General features: G+C 37.4%; 1 protein-coding gene across 4 annotated transcripts in view; it reads right to left on the bottom strand.

The window, feature by feature from the left end:
- Window positions 1-1,676: 1,676 nt before the first annotated feature.
- UMAD1 (UBAP1-MVB12-associated (UMA) domain containing 1) overlaps window positions 1,677-16,351 on the bottom strand; it is an 83,010-nt gene continuing 68,335 nt past the window's right edge. For all 4 annotated transcript variants that reach the window (XM_054816947.1, XM_054816946.1, XM_054816949.1 and 1 more), the window contains one exon: window positions 1,677-3,279. In XM_054816947.1, the coding sequence (XP_054672922.1) occupies window positions 3,022-3,279 (258 nt within the window). In that variant the 3' untranslated portion in view covers window positions 1,677-3,021. The remainder of the gene's footprint in view (window positions 3,280-16,351) is intronic.

The following is a 16,351-nucleotide window of genomic DNA, read 5'->3' on the forward strand; positions in this document are numbered from 1 at the left end:
CTTGTTAGATTTGATTTATTAGAAAGTTCCATAAGGAAGCTATCACACAACGCAGAGAACATCTCTTGCAGGGAAAATGTAAAGAACTGCAAACAAAACTCAAAATCTCCCAAGAACTAAAGTAACTCTAACTAAACTATTTAATAAAGGAGTGAAGACCTAGTAATAGGTCCTCTAATGGCAGGGACAAAGCTCCCATTTACAGCACTTCACTGGCCCGGGATCACACCTCAGTCTTTCATCAGTAGTTCTGGAGTTGGCAACCTGTCTTGATTCTGACATTAATGACATCACCTATGAAATATCTTTCAGTTCTGTCTAAACAATTTACATATATATACATAACACAAAGCAAACAGTTCTACTGAATTTCTCATTATTATATACAGAATATACAGAAAGGACAGCCAGAGCAGTTTACTATTTTGATATCAGTATTGATTACATTTTAATATTTTTTAAATTTTAAAAAATTAACTATATTCCTTCATTGGTGGTCAAATGTTTGACTGACAATATATAGAACCATCCAGTATTTGTTGACAGTGACAGATACACATATATTCACATACATTTTTTGCAATAATCGCTTAGCATATGATGTTAAACATATCTAACACAAGCAATTCACATTTTTATATCAACTAAAACTCTTTGAATCTTCAATTTCCTGAAGATTTATATTCACATTATTAGTGGGCAAATAGTAATATCCATAAATCTTACCAATTTATAACTGTTTAAGTGTATTTTTTCTTACCCCAGTGGGAAGAAATTCACCTTTGCTGTCTGGATACCATTAGGCTTCAATCCCCTTTTTATGGATGATGGGAGGGAAAGGTTTGAGCCCCAGCCCCTCCTAAAGAGAGGGCAGTCAGGAGACACATTCTCAGTACCCTTGCTCATTACTAGTACTCTTGCTAGGTATAAAATTTACCCTTTACGGAACACGATTAAGGACGAAAGCCACATGTTGACCTATCATCCACATTTCTCATCATGGGTGACCCTTTTCATTTGAAAGGATCCTTGTGAGTGTAACAGAGGACAATTCTGGCAAGATTTAATTATTTTAGATAAATTACCGAACTTTAAGCAAAATATGAATGCAAAAAATTATATGCCAAGTCAGCTGGCAAAAAAAGAACAAGTATTGTGAGTCTGTTTGGTCTTCAACAGTGTTTTGCTTCTAGACCAGCTGAGCTGCAGAAACTTTCAGATTAGAAATGGACAACTTGAATGGAAGCATGCTATTTGCATAATGGTTACATTTTTAATGATTAAATATACAACAATCATGAAAATTAAATTCAGTGCGTCAGGTATGTGTTAGCTAGAAAACTCAGCACAGAAGACAGTTCTAAACAATTTGGTAAAATTAATTCTTCCTTCGAAGAGGTCTGAGTACTTCCAGCTCACAGCCATACTATCCTCAGAGCAGTGTCATAGATGCCACCTAAACCACTGCAAGTCATCAACATGGCACACAGAATACATCACATGAAAGTGTGATATATTTGATTAGAAGGACTCTGATTTTTAAATGACACTGAAAAGATTTCCAAATTGAATTTCCAAATTCATGCTCCCATGAAGTCTGACTGGTCACAGCTACAGTAAACAATATAGGTGAAGCCAAGCTATTACTCTCACACATAAAAACTAACTCACTATTATTTCGCCTTTTTTTATTGGAGTGCAGCACAAATACTCTCCCTGAAACAAAAACTTCAAAACACTTATGAACATAGCTGTCAAAAATATTAAATACATACATTTTAAAAAATCTAAACCAGGAATATTTAACAACCTAAGACATATTCACAATGTGATTTCTCCATTGTTTACAGTATTTATCTCAAACACTGTAAGAGGATGCAAGTCTGAAAATATATGTATTTTAAGCTATCACAGAGCATAGAAAATATATGAAAATATCCACTAACATTTGGCACAATATAAATATTCTACCCCGAGAGAGAAAACAAGTGTAGTCTTTTGTGTGACACAGATCATTATTCATCATCACAAATCACGATGTTACATCAGAGAGCTGTTGCTCATGCAACAGCAGCTCTGGTTTTAGTCGGGAAAAACATGCTCCAAGCTTGTGAGGGGGGGACACAGTGGTCTGTGAGAATGCATGTTTAGGTACTCAGCCATTTAATTTAGCTGGATAAGAAACAATGTAATGTTTTCCTGTTGTTAAACATTGCCATCTGTATCTCTGGCACACAAATTAAAAAAAGAAGGGTGTGACCATTAAAAGTACGTGTCCTGAGATTTCCTTCTTCAGGGGGCAAAGAGGTTAAAATGGAAAAGCTGATCAGTGTATAAATCAGGAACACATGTGGTAATGAGAACAAACAGCAGCCAACAGGCAGGCGGGGAGGACTTCTGCAGGCACAAAATGAGATGGACAAAAATACCATCTACTGGAAAGGGAGCAGAGCAACTGCTTTTCACTTTGAAATTGGTAAGTTTAACCAATTCTATTAAGTCTTCACAATTATTTAAGTACTCATAATGAACTCTGAGTTTTAAAACTTGGTTTAACTGGAAGGTTGTCTGTCCAGTAGTGCAAAGCAGCGTTGCTTTAGCATTAATACTGGTTTCTATCTGTAGAAAATCAGAGGTGATCTTGAAGAAACACGTGTAACACGACCTATGTGTTTAGTATCTGAGTGAAATAATGAAACAGTGCAGGCGTGCATAGACTTCATCTTAAAGTTATGAAATGTTTGTGTCTGCCTACTGGAAGTAGATACCAACAGCCAGTCTCTTACTCAGGCTGAAACAGTTTTGCTTGATTTCTTTGGAGATAAACAGAATATTTAACATAGTAAGTTACAGTTCACTTAAAGCTAAGAAAAATAACACAATTGTGAATAATAATCCCTCTGATCCAATGCATCTGATACACCAGTGACAGGCCCCCAAAATATTAAGTCGATTAAAATAAGCCTTTATCTTCACCTTAAGACTTGTTCCTTGACACAGACAGAAAAAATAAAGAAAACATTACAGATCACAAAGCACTGAATTTTCAAGTGTAAAGTCATACCAAAATCTTGATAAATTATCATTGATGTCGTAGGTGAGCAATCGGTCAGGAACGTCATTATGGGTGCCCTGTACTGCTAACACATGTGGTGCTAGGGCAAAGGGTACGTCACTCAGAAGATCTGACATGAAAGGGCTGCTTTCCAAATTTTGACTCCTTTGATTTCCCACCTCTGCACTTGATACAGTCAACTGTGATCGGTGCCCTGTATTTATCTAAAGAGAACAGAAGAACAGAAATTTAGACGCTACAAATCACGCAGCTAAGGCTTTGTACTTAGAACCATCATGACCTACTAATAAATGGAAACAAAAAAAAAGTAATAAATAAAATCAGTTTCAGAGTTTGGTTCAGGAAGATCTAAAACAGCAATTCTTAGTGTGTGTCGATATAATTCTTTGGGTCAGGCTGACTTGAATTAAGGCTAAAACAACAACAGATTTTTTTTTAATGATTAGTGGTATTTCTCCACCTAATGTTACTCTGCATTTATGAAACTCATAAGGCTGGTGGGACCCTTTGTCATTACGTCCGGTTTTGTTTAAGGGAAATTACTTCATATAATTCCTTTCATGAACTGATGAACCTCCATCTTGTGTTCCTCCTGTGACTTTTCAGAAGTTGTCCAACAAAGGCATAACAAGGATGATTAAAACCCACTCCTATTATTTTAAGGAAATACTTATTTCAAAGTATTACTGATGTTGCTTTCCAATTTGAAATGGAATTGCATGGCAGGCTGGTGAGGTCTGTTATATACGGTAATATATGCATTGCCATACTTGCTTTATAGAAAAACACAGTTAACAAAACTTTAAAAAAAAAACCCAAACAACAAGTACCTCTGAACCAAAACCATCAATGAAATAAAAAAACCCTGCCATACATAAGAAGTCAATATAATTTACAGAAAATGACAGCAGGTAGGATGCTGGACCCAATGGAATTGCAAGCTTTGATATTGGCCTACCAATATGACCTTATTAAGTGTCTATCCTAAAACTTCTACTGTTTTAAAAATATAGAAAAGACTATTTACTCTGCCTCTAGAAATCAAATCTAGCTTGTTTTTACTATTTATAGCAATAAAATGCTATGCAAACTGATAGCTTTCATATCATCTCTAGGAGTAAGACATTTGTTATATAGATTTCTATTTTCTATAAGCACACATACAGAAATATTCAGTAATTTGTTCAGAAGTGCTTAACAAGTCATATCAGAGCCAAGAACATTAGACACAAATTTCTGATTGCAGTCCTGACTTCTTCCTTTCAACCCCCCAATATTCGGCACGCAGCTAGAAAAATCCAAAGCTTATGCTGTTATTAGGGAAGGGAGAGCACCGAAAGCTTTAAACACTAATTTGGTGCTCAACTGATCATCATTAAGAGTTCAATGGATCTAGTTGTATGGAGGTTGCTTTCATCCTAAATTATTCCATGATTTTTAGAGGAGTTGTGTTGCTCAAGATCTGACCTGTGCTGCAGCTGAATGTTATGGATTGTGGTTGTTACAGACAACCTGAAGTTGCGGCTGTTCGACAGAAGGACAGTTTGGGTGGTGGGGTGGTGGTGGAGTTATTTGTTTTCTAGCCGGAGCATATGTAACCCAGCTAAGCATTTAGCCAGGTAAGAGGCACCACATCTCCTTCTCAAAGGAAGGACTGGATTTGACTTGAACACAGCCTGAGCACTAGTCCTTCCTTACACAACCCAACAGGGTTGGACAGATAAACAAACATTAAACCTTCTATTAAACTGTCAACAATGAAACAGATAATCTTGCCAATCTAAGTCAGCACTTGTCTTAGGTGATGGACGAAGCTTGCTGTTACTGGGACAGAAGGGGTTAGTGGTGCTGCCTGTATGCTCTGAAATGGACCCTCATTTGGAAGCTTTTGTTTATACTCATGATGATTAGAAACCTAAAGCTTAAGATAAACTTCCTCAGATCTGTTACTATTATGTCACAGGATAATAATGTAAAATTTCCTAAGGTTAAGAAGTCTTATTGAAAGGAATGACTGCTAGATATAACTACTAAACTTACTGGTACTGAGAAACGCACATTCCCAATGAGTTGCTGGGATTCACTTCCCAGAATAAATCCTGTTTGATATTTTAATTTTTCCCCCCCTCCTCTTTCAGATCACCTTCTGTCTAATTGCTGTAAGACGTTTTATTTTATAGGTACCAAAATGGAAAGATTAGTCTCATCTTTGTCTATTCTTCTAGGCCACTTCAGAGCCTTCTGGAGATAGACAGGGTATGTCACTGGGTTTCTCCTGCTGTAGCAATATTCTCTAAATTATTGTAATACTGGCATGTCTGTACTACGTAATTCCTGCAGCTACAGTTTGCTGATATTTCTTCTTGTTCTCCATTTCCCCCAGCTTTCCTCTTCTCAGTGCTCTATTCTTATGAGCAGCTAACAGCTCTTCAGAAAGCTACGTGCAACAGTAGAGGCAAGAGTTGATAAATAAGATTTCTCCTACTGCTCTGAGCAAAAAAACACAGGCCATAGTACCATAAGCTTGTAAGTTCAGGAAAACCCCCAAAACCTCTTGTACTCTCTGTCCTAATCATCAGTGTTATCTTCAAGTCAAACATCAGCACCTCTCACTTTAAAAGGGATTTTCACTTCTATAGCTGCTAATTGATAACGCTTACAGAGAAGTCTTCCTTCTTGTCATGGCCAAACAGGCTCAAGGTATGCATCATAACAAAATTCATAAACATCTTCTGCTACAGGCATATTCTCTTGCTAAGAACATTGCCAAACGCACAGAACACTTATTTATGTTAATGATATTTATCTGACTGCCCCCCCCAATACTTCAAATAAGTACTTGAATTTGTAGCTGCTGTAAACTTTAAAACTTCCCTTAATTTCTACTCTGCACAAATTTGTTACATTCCCTCTTGAAAGAAATAACCTGTGAGGCATTTATTGAGGTGCTGGCATTTGCTTGTATTACATCAGTCCCATATTCTGAAGGGGAGAGCGGAGCCAGAAAGCCCCAAATGAGAAACAGGAAAAGGTTACATCTAGGAATCAATTAAACAAGATCTTCAAAGACCCTTCTGCCTCCCCCCACTCCTGCATTCCAGAGAAAAATGATCCCTTGCTTGCTGTCCTATTCCCATAGCTCAGATGATAATCAGAAATCCCTAGAATCTAATGTTTATTTTGTTTGGCAAATTACACTTTTATGAACACCTGTTTATATCTTAATTGTTCCACAAGCTGGATGAACTCAATTTACAATGCAAATTAGACTATCACGTGGCAAAACTAACTTCAAAGAGGAAAAAAAAAAATTGGGAGAGCACAAAACGTCTTGGATCTTCTTTTTTCCTCCAGAAACCTTACATTTGTTAGGAGGGTGCCAAATGGGCACCCCAGAAATTAAAAGCTTTTCTGCAAACAGCAGATACTATGTATTGACAACGACAGAGCAAGAACCAGCTTTCTTCACTCTCAAGTCCCGCTACATGTTTCAAAGCAAGACTGCAGTAAGGAAGGATGAATTATGTTAGAATTATTTTGCTGGTAGACGTCATTTTACCGTACTCAATCTCCACATACTGTTAGCGAAGTTCTTGATAGTCTATAGATGCTGATACTACTTGAATAGTCAAAACAGTATCATAAAGAAAGCCCAAAATGGCTGGGAGCAACATAGTACAGATAAATCAGGAGCAAAGAAAAGTGTTGGGTCAGTATAACGAATGCCATAATCTGATCTCGGATCCAATGGTCTTGGGGTCCCAGTCTACCCAGCCCCTCATGAGAAGGTCTTGGGTCCAATACAACAAGATCAGTTTACAGCAGAAATGAGAAAAGGACTTGAGATTTTCTATTTCAATTTCACACATAAACCACTACTGTCTCTCCCATAAAAATGGCTATTTTTCACTACCTTAAAATGTTCACATTCACTTTTTCATTTATAGCAAGTCACATTTTATGTTACTATTACTGGACTATGCAATGGGAAAAATACAAAACCTAGGTAGGACAATTCTTTAATGTGGTATATAAAACCCAAACATGGTAGAAAAACACTGGCCAGTTAACCTGGAAACTTAACTGAAGACAGGCTGCTGGAAAACTGTCATATTTGCAGTTTAACTCCTAGAATATTGTAAAGCCCATCCTTTTATCTGGTACGCAGTGTGTTGTAAGCGTTATGGCATATATTATAGAATCACAGAATGGTTTGGGTTGGAAGGGACCTCAAAGATCATCTAGTTCCAACCCCCCTGCCATGGGCAGGGACACCCTCCATTAGACCAGGTTGCCCAAAGCCCCATCCAACCTGGCCTTGAACGCTTCCAGGGAGGGGGCATCCACAACTTCTCTGGGCAACCTGTTCCAGTGCCTCATCACCCGCATCATGAAGAATTTCTTCCTAATATCTAATCTAAATCTACCCTCCTTCAGCTTAAGGCCATTACCCCTTGTCCTATCACTACATGCCCTTGTAAACAGTCCCTCTCCAGCTTTCTTGTAGGCCCCTTTAGGTACTGGAAGGCTGCTATAAGGTCTCCCCAGAGCCTTCTCTTCTCCAGGCTGAGCAACCCCAACTCTCTTCGCCTGTCTTCATAGGAGAGGTGCTCCAGCCCTCTGATCATCTTTGTGGCCCTCCTCTGGACTCGCTCCAACAGCTCCATGTCCTTATATTATCTATATATCATATATCTACTAGGTATCTACATACAAAGAAAAAAGTTTGCGCCCTGAACAATTGAAGTTGCAAGAAGTAATTTTTCAGTTCTGCCTAGCGCAGTCATTATAGGCAATCATTGTCCTTTGCTACGCAGAATTGTTTCTGAGCACTCTTGCAGCGATATTTAGATAATGGCCTCATGTGCAAGATCTTACCAAGCTAGACATATCTTTGTGCTTCCAAATCATAAAGACATCCTTTAAATGGGCTAAGACATATTTCACTCATATGCTGGAGGATCCACATCAGTGAAAAGATCTTGAAGCCAACCTGACCAGCAGGCTTTTATAGCGACTGTCGTAATGTAATGAAGAACTGGACACTCTAGTAGAGAACATCAATCACCCATCAATGCTGAGATGGCCCAAGCTGGTTACAATGCAAACACCAGCACAAAGCTGTGTGATGCAATCAAAGTCAAGGTTATGAAGTGGGTTATGTTTTCACGCATGCATTCTTCAAGCACATGTAGAACTGCAAGTCCTAGAGAATTTGATATCCCACATTAGTCACGCTAGTTTCTACTGAAATGCCTAACTTATTTATCCAGAATACAATCTATTCAGAGCATATTCTCTGGATATTAGCTAAACAAAGCACTGCCAAATGCTATGACAGACAATCCTGCTATGAGAAGTATTAACTGAATGCATTCAGATCACCAAACAATTTACATTTCACCAAACACCAGGGAGTCAAAAAATCAGTTAAAATTACAGAAGGTACGGTAATCAAATTTAATTCAAATAAGCAAGGTGTTTTCTTCATTCTTTGTTTGCAATCCAAATGAACAGGGATAAAAGAAATGCTATGTAAACATGTATGCTAGCTGGCCACCAGATACTAACTGCACTCTTACAAGGGTGTTATATGCCATTTCAAAACTAAAGAAGTATAAAATTATCCTCTAAGGTAAATTCTTCCTTTTTGCCTTTTTTTTTATGTTTCTCAGCTGCCTTTAAAAACATCTAATTTGCTGCATCTCTGTGTGCTAACCATAAAGTCTGCCAAGAGTGTCGTAAGGAAGAAAAAATGCAGTTTACAATGTACTCAGAAGCTGGATTTACAGTGCTCTGAAGAAGAATCAAAGATCAGTGCTAGCATTACAATCATCCAAATTATTGAACAAGGTTTTCTAGCAAAAAGTGATTCATTTTAAGAAATTTGTACTTTCTGTAAAAAAAGGTTTTTTTCAGAAGTATACCCATTTTCCTTAAAAAGAGCCTTGAGAAACAAACAGTATGTTCACTCTTCCCGAATGTTTAGTAAATATCCAGCAATATCATAATTATGACAGAGACCTACAACGCTACTGTTGATATAGAAATATTATCTTTATTTCAGGCAATTTTACAATATTACAGCAAAAAGTGTATCATGATGTATCTCAGAATTTATGTAGCACTAAGCAGTTATTTCTGACGTATCTAGAAATGGAAATTATCTTAGGGGATTGTTCTTCCAATTGTGTTTCAATTCATGCTTTTTAGGGTATTCACTGGGCCTTTTAAAAAAAATTTGTAGGAATGCCAGAGTGAGCATCTCCATTGATGACAACGATTCACTTTTCAAATAAGAACAGTAATAGCAAAGAGGAAGAGAGGGAAAAAGAAAGGCACTCTGAATGTTTAGCACTTTGTATTCAAAAATTTACTCCAGAAGAAAAGGATCAGTAAAACCTTGCTGGAGGGGGGGAAAGTGTGCATGACATGATAGTTTTTAAATGTCACAAAAAACCCAACCCAAAACATCGACAACAGAACAGCCCCACACCCAACACACCAGTAAGTCTGTGACCTATATCCTTACAGAACTGTAAGAACGGAAGAAACCCACCCAGACGAGCACAATATAGATGCCCCTGTGATGGTTCAGAAAACCTCAGGTGAATAATGAGAGCTGCTATTCTTTCAAGGCTCACTCAAAAGTTTAGTCAGCATCCCCTCCAGGGATTCAAGAGAAGAATTTTTTCTATCTGGGAGAACACAGGTAGATGGAAGAAGCAGTGCTGGAGACCTTGCAGCAGCTCGTTGCCGTATCCAAATGGCTTCTGGTCGCTTGCTTGCTTTCTTAACAGAAATGTAGTGAACGGGACTGTAATACTAGCCTAAGGTTGGTGGTGTCAGTGGTTGCAACAGGGCAGACTTCCACGCTGAAAGCTTCGGGCTAAGATCGAGTCCTTGGAGAGGCTTTTATAAGCAAGAATGGCTGTCAACGGAAATCAGCTTTCCCATTTGCTTTGGGCTCTTGTTTCCCAGCTTCTTATGGCTCTCACTCTGCAATACAGCAGTGATTTGTCTTTCTTAAAGAGGTCCTGCTACCTGTACAAATTCTGTGTGATTAGTAGGCAGCATGTTTGTTCTCCATTTATCAATATTGCTGTTCAGAGTAAAACAGAACCAGATTTTAAAATAAGCATTTAAGAACATTTTACTGATTTGTGGCATTTTAGATATTTTTCATTTTCCTTTTTAAAAGCATGTTTTTCAGCCATTTCTTAATCAAGGTCAGGTTAATGTTGCTGAAATCTTAAAGAAAAAAATTCTAAAGAAACAGTGAAAAGTACCTCTGACATTCTAGTTTTTTGTTATTACAGCAAAGCTCCCCACAGAGTATCCTGGCCTGCAAAGAACAGTAGGGAAATCTTTGCTAAACTGCACTTTCAGTATCAATAATGATGTACATTTGTACTTCCTTATGGGCATTAAAGCAATTAGAAAAGTGTCATTATTCAGAACTAGCTTTTTCTCTAGCATAGGAACAATTCAATATTCTAAATGCACAATGAACTTTCTGTAATTAGTACATGCTGCTTGCCCTCTCAAACAGCTAGAACTGTTAATGTCTGCAGATGGGAAGAATTGTGAGGTTGCCATTTCAACTCTGGATACTCCAAATGTTCCACAGTTAAAGTGTGTTAGTTTAATTGTCCTAGTAAGTATTAGAGATGCCTGCGAGTTTTATTTATGAAACACTTATAGAATGTAATTCCACCCTGAAAAGTATTCTAAGTACCACAGAAGACTAGTGTCTAAACCAACTATCTCGTCTGTTCATTCTAGAAGAAAAAAATTGGTTTTCTTCGTTAACAATTTCACAAACTCAAACCAGAACAAGATTAAGGTTCTGGTTTTACTCAATCCCCTATAACAACAAATGGGCACAGGAAATATTTAGAGGGGGGTTGGTGATAAATTTAGCAAATATATTGAACTTAATATAATTGCAATTGTATAATGATATTTTTATTCCTAATTCCTACTTTTATTCCTTTATTCCTAATTCCTATTATTTAATTATTTCCTTCAATAGCTGTTTAAAGACAGAAAACCATAACGTCTCAAACATGGGCATCTATAATAAGAAACTGTAAAACTGTGAACAAACAAGGATAAGATGCAACATGAAGAAAGACTGCAGAATTAAGAGAAAGCAGAAATAAGAAGGAAGCAGAAAAGGATTCTAAATCTTTATTAAAAATGCTAAGTCTTAATTTCCCACCATAACTAAAATAATTATACTTTCCTTCTATCCCAACCCATTTTAGCACTTTTGAATCTGATAATTGAAGAGCTGTATCAGCATTAATGCCCCCTCCGTAGCAGGGTTCCTGTTCTTTCTGCCTGCCTGTGCCTCTCTGGAGGCCCCTGAGCTGAGGGCACTGTCCTAACAGGTGAATTTTGGACAATGTTCCCCTCTGCAACATGAACATTGTGATAAGAATTATCTTAGAAGAAAGAGAGAGGTGTGGGTTGAGTAAAGAACAGTTTATCTAGTTCCTCTGTTCCTTCAAAGTACTATGCAGCTATTCATAGCAAAGATCTCATACATTATAATAAGTAACATGAACAATATTCAGCTCATTCTGCTCCTGCCAGTGCCAGGAAATGTTACTAACTAGGCCAGATGATTATTTTTTTTTTCTGTAGCACGTATGCTGAAAGATTGAAAAGTTCCTGAAAATTACTATAGTAAGTAAACTGCAAGCCAGAGGAACTGTAATTGAAAATGCAGGCAGCTCTAGACATCCAGCAGCGCACTGCACAGCCACAAATCAGAAGTGAAGGACAAGTCAATATATTGCAGAATGAATAGAGAAGTCTGATAAATGCTGATAATGGATTTGTTCTGTAAGTTCAGTGTCATCCAAAAGCACAAAGTACTCACATCTATTTTGCTGCTACCTTCATTCCTGATGTAATACAAAACTCAGATAACTTTTCAATATAGCCAGAGAATATACTAAGAAATTAATTTTCTATAAAACTTCAATTACAGATTGAAATAAACAGTATGCAAATAATCCATTTTAATTTAGCAGCAACATTTGGTCAATGCAGTTAGTAACAACAAGATTTGATTTTCTCTCTACTGCTCCAAGTAAAAAAATATCCTGAAGACTTTTTGGGAAGCTGATATCCTGAATAGAAGAAGCTTAGACAAACTGGGTCTCTGCCTCCATGTCCCTACCTCTTGTTCCCAACTCCTGCTACTGCAGAAGCTCCAACATGGTAAGCTGCTATGGCAGGAAAAAGATGACAGTTTCTCTGAGATGGTAGATGTCCATGGAGCAGAACATCTAAAAAAAGAGGGATAATACTGCATTCTCTCATTCTACTAAGTGTATGAAAATCCAAGGACTTCAATGGGAAAGGAAGCTGTCTACTTAAGAAAAGAACTTAGATAATTAAACATAAAAGACTAGTAAGAAAATATTTAGCAAACATGGTTTCACAAAAAAGTCAATAAATTTTTCAGCAAATTGGAACAACTGGGAAAAGCTGCGTAAATCAGGAGTTATTGTTCCAAGAAGAAAAGGAAATCTCTCCTTGAGTAATTGAGGTAGTCAGCAACATCCGTGAAATGTCTCCCTAGAACGTTAATATCAGTGAGAGGAAAAACACAGGGATAACAATTTGCATCTACAATAAGAGGAAAGGAAAAGGAAATGATCTTGGATTTGCTATTCAGAAAAAAAGCTAATTAAGTAGAGTGAACAGAATAGAATTACTAGTCTGAACCCAGGTGAAGCTCCCTCCAGCAATACCTGTGAAAAACATCCCCAGCCGTGCTCAGAAGTTTTGTTAGGTAACTAAACCCCTGGATCTTTCCAGTGGTCTCTCTCCTCGGTCTTGAAGAACATAAATGGATTCCCAGGCAAATGTGTGAATAAATATTGCTGTATTAAGTGCTTTGTTCTGAGATTTTTATCATGCTGCTTAAAATCCAAGCACACGGCAAGACTAGCAATATGTCCTATTTGCAAATTTAAAATATTCTACTGCCGAAAAAGTGAATTAAGCAAGTAACTCCTCATACAACTTTCCACCTGCTCTCTCCATAGAGATTCAAGTCAGTAAGAGACAGGAAGGATGGATATCTGACTTTAAGTTCCTCCATACACAGCCTGTGGCTGGAGCACTCGTCAACAGCACCTTCAGCAAACAGGTTACCAGGAGCCAGAGTTTGCAAAGCTTCAATCTACGAACAGTAACAAGACTCAGTTGTCCTCAGCACCTACTGCTTAGGCTTTTGAAATGCAGGAATAAAAGCATGCTGACCCTTAAAGCAGTAAAGGACCAATAAATTAATTAAATAAATAAAAGGAAACAAATATTGGTCATCTGTTTCAATGAAAGTGGCCTCTTTCAGCCTCCTGGTTCTCCATGGAAGGAAGGTAATTGGACCATAATGAAAGGGAAGAAGAGTACTTTTTTGGCTTTTAAAATAATTTGTTTTTATTAAGCAGGACTACTAATTGCATTACAACAATAGAAAAGGATTCTTAAAATTTGTAATACTGTGGAAGCAAAGAAATTTACAAACACATAATTTCCATTTTATCTTCTATTTCTAAAAAGTGCTTTAGAACAAAATTTGACTATGTGCTACCCAATGCACAGGCTTTCATAAGTCTGATACGATTGAGGAGTGGTGAAGTTTTGGGGATTTTCTTAAGGTAGAAATTACAGCAGTACTCTATTGTGGTGAAAGGATCAAACCACACTGATAGAAAGTACAGAAAAGCATATTCCTGTCATATCAATATTAGCATTTTGGTCTGAAATTAGGAAGTTTTCACGTCATATTTCCTTTCAATTAAAATGGACTGCCCACTGCTGTTTGTCGTGGGGTTTGTGGTAGGTTTGGGGTTTTTTTTCCTCAGAAAGTGGCAGTGAAACTAACCTAAAGACATTGTTATTTTCCTTACTTGGTGTTTAGAGTAATTATTAATAAGCTGCCTTATACTACAGTCTCTCAGCCACCATTTTACGCTAATGCATCATGTTGTAAATATCACGGTAATATCAGACTGTATTAGCACACAGTCTCATCAAGTGATGTATGATCTACATTGCATTTCAGATCAATTTTAATATTTGGAAAGCCCAGAAGGGTTGCTCCCAGAGGCAGGGTGACTGACCAATCAATTTGTTGACAGCAGCAAAGTGAACCAGCATTACTGGCTTTTAGTGCAACCGCATGTGTTTGGGCAAGAGATACAGGATAATCAGTAGTTTTATCTGGGGATTAAGCTAGTCAGAAGATCCCAAAATTAGAACAAGGCTAAAAAATGTGATGGGAGCATCTGGGCACCCAATTTGAGCATCTTCTGCTACAAATAACCATCCAATGTAACTGAATAAGCAGGCAATTAAGTCAAGCATATAGCAAGTCTCTGCTCAAACTAAATAGGGAGGTATGCAAATTGTGCTTCTGGATACACGTGCCTTGGTCACTATTTGGCATATATGTTCCTTTACTAAAGCCTAGATGTCAAAATGAAGAGGCTGCCAATCAGGCTAATTCTACTATTTTATGAACTTTTTACACGTAGGTATGTACATTGCTATTCATAGGCATTAAATGATGAAAATATACCATGCTTGTGTGTCGTTCTTTCCCTAGTGGAGGTGATTTTGCCTTCTGTTGCTCAAACCTCACCAATCGTACCAACTGACCAAAGCACTGACTGCACTCCACGGGCAGGGCTGTGAGAGGGAAGGATGCTCCAATCCAGTTGTTGTGTTCACGTGTATTTGCTGGCCGGACAGGACATTCAAGTCTCATCTTAAAAGACCGTAAGGCTTCCTCAATTCTTGTCGTAATGAAATCTCAACTGAAGTTAAACAAAGGATTTAACAGTATTTCACACTTGCAAAGTGCTATAGAAAAGTGCTTTGTAAGAGAGCGCTGCATTACTTTTTTCAAAATGAACTGTTTTCTAAGTTCAGAGAGGAAGTTGGTGACAACCGCGTTAATTCACATCTTTCAATTCCCACTCCAGTTCTCTATGTCTAAAAATACGCTTCCCTTTAAGAAAAAGACAATTGTCATAGCATTGTCGATGTTACTACAATTACCAAGTATCTGAAATAATCCCAGCTGTGTGTCATGTTACACAGATAACAAGTCTAACTATTCACTTTAGAACTGAGAAAAACCCTACAAGGTGATGGTCTTACAAGACACTCCCAGGTCTTACTGGCGACCCTCGGTCAACAGATCACACAAATCGGAGTTTATAAAATGTTGCTTGTGAGGCCGTTAAAACTAATCCTTTGTGACATGCAGAAGCAGTCTTACTAATGGATGATCATGTTGCTTACATTTTACATATGTATGTATACCAAATATATTTATATATAATAGGTACATAGACCCTCTCCCCTAAGTTGCCCAACTGTTAAGGGCAGACAGAAGTCCACTGGTCCATACATTCTGGAGATCTTCCTAATAACAAGAGACCTCTTAAATATTGTGGTCAATTATCAAACAGATAGCAATATGAACATTACAATTTAATGAAGCTTTGTAAAGTAAATATGCTACTGCATAGTAATAGTTGTAATATGCAATAGTTGATTTTTTTAGCTGACTGGGCTATTTACCTTCATTCTCAGTAAGATCACAACCATATACTGTGCCTTTCTTATCATACAGCGGCTCTACTTTGTATGCACTTTCGATCTGTGGCTGCACATAGATTCCCCCAAACAACTGCCAACTATTTACTATAAATACAAAGAATGGAGGGAGCTAAGAAAGATGACATCCATCGCAGCCACCAGCACTGAAAACTAGTCATCCTTCTTTAAAGGTAATGTTAAAATTTCACATGTGATCATACACAATAGTTGAGTAAAACATAATATCTTTCTTCTGACGGTACCAGCATTCAGAGAAAAGTACATGCTTGATGACTTGCTGCAGACAGTCTTATTCCAGTCCCTTCTAAGAGTGGATAATTTCATTAAGTGATTATTGCTTACATACCCAATTAAGAAGAGAGAAAATATGGACCAACAAGCTTTAAGGGCTTTATATGAGAAAAAAAAAGATCTTGGAGTTAATATGACATATGACGAGCAATTAATCCAACCAGGTCATGACTAGAATTCTAGCTTACAAGAGCTTAAAAAAAAAAAAAAGGCAATCTAAACAGCATTTTCTATAGACACTATATTTTGTCAAAATGGAGCAAACTAATGACAAACATTGGCCAATAATTTTGAAATATAAACCAATTTCTCTAAAGCAAATGTAGAGAA

This window comes from Grus americana, chromosome 2 (genome assembly GCF_028858705.1).
Source record: "Grus americana isolate bGruAme1 chromosome 2, bGruAme1.mat, whole genome shotgun sequence".
Lineage (NCBI taxonomy): Eukaryota > Metazoa > Chordata > Aves > Gruiformes > Gruidae > Grus > Grus americana.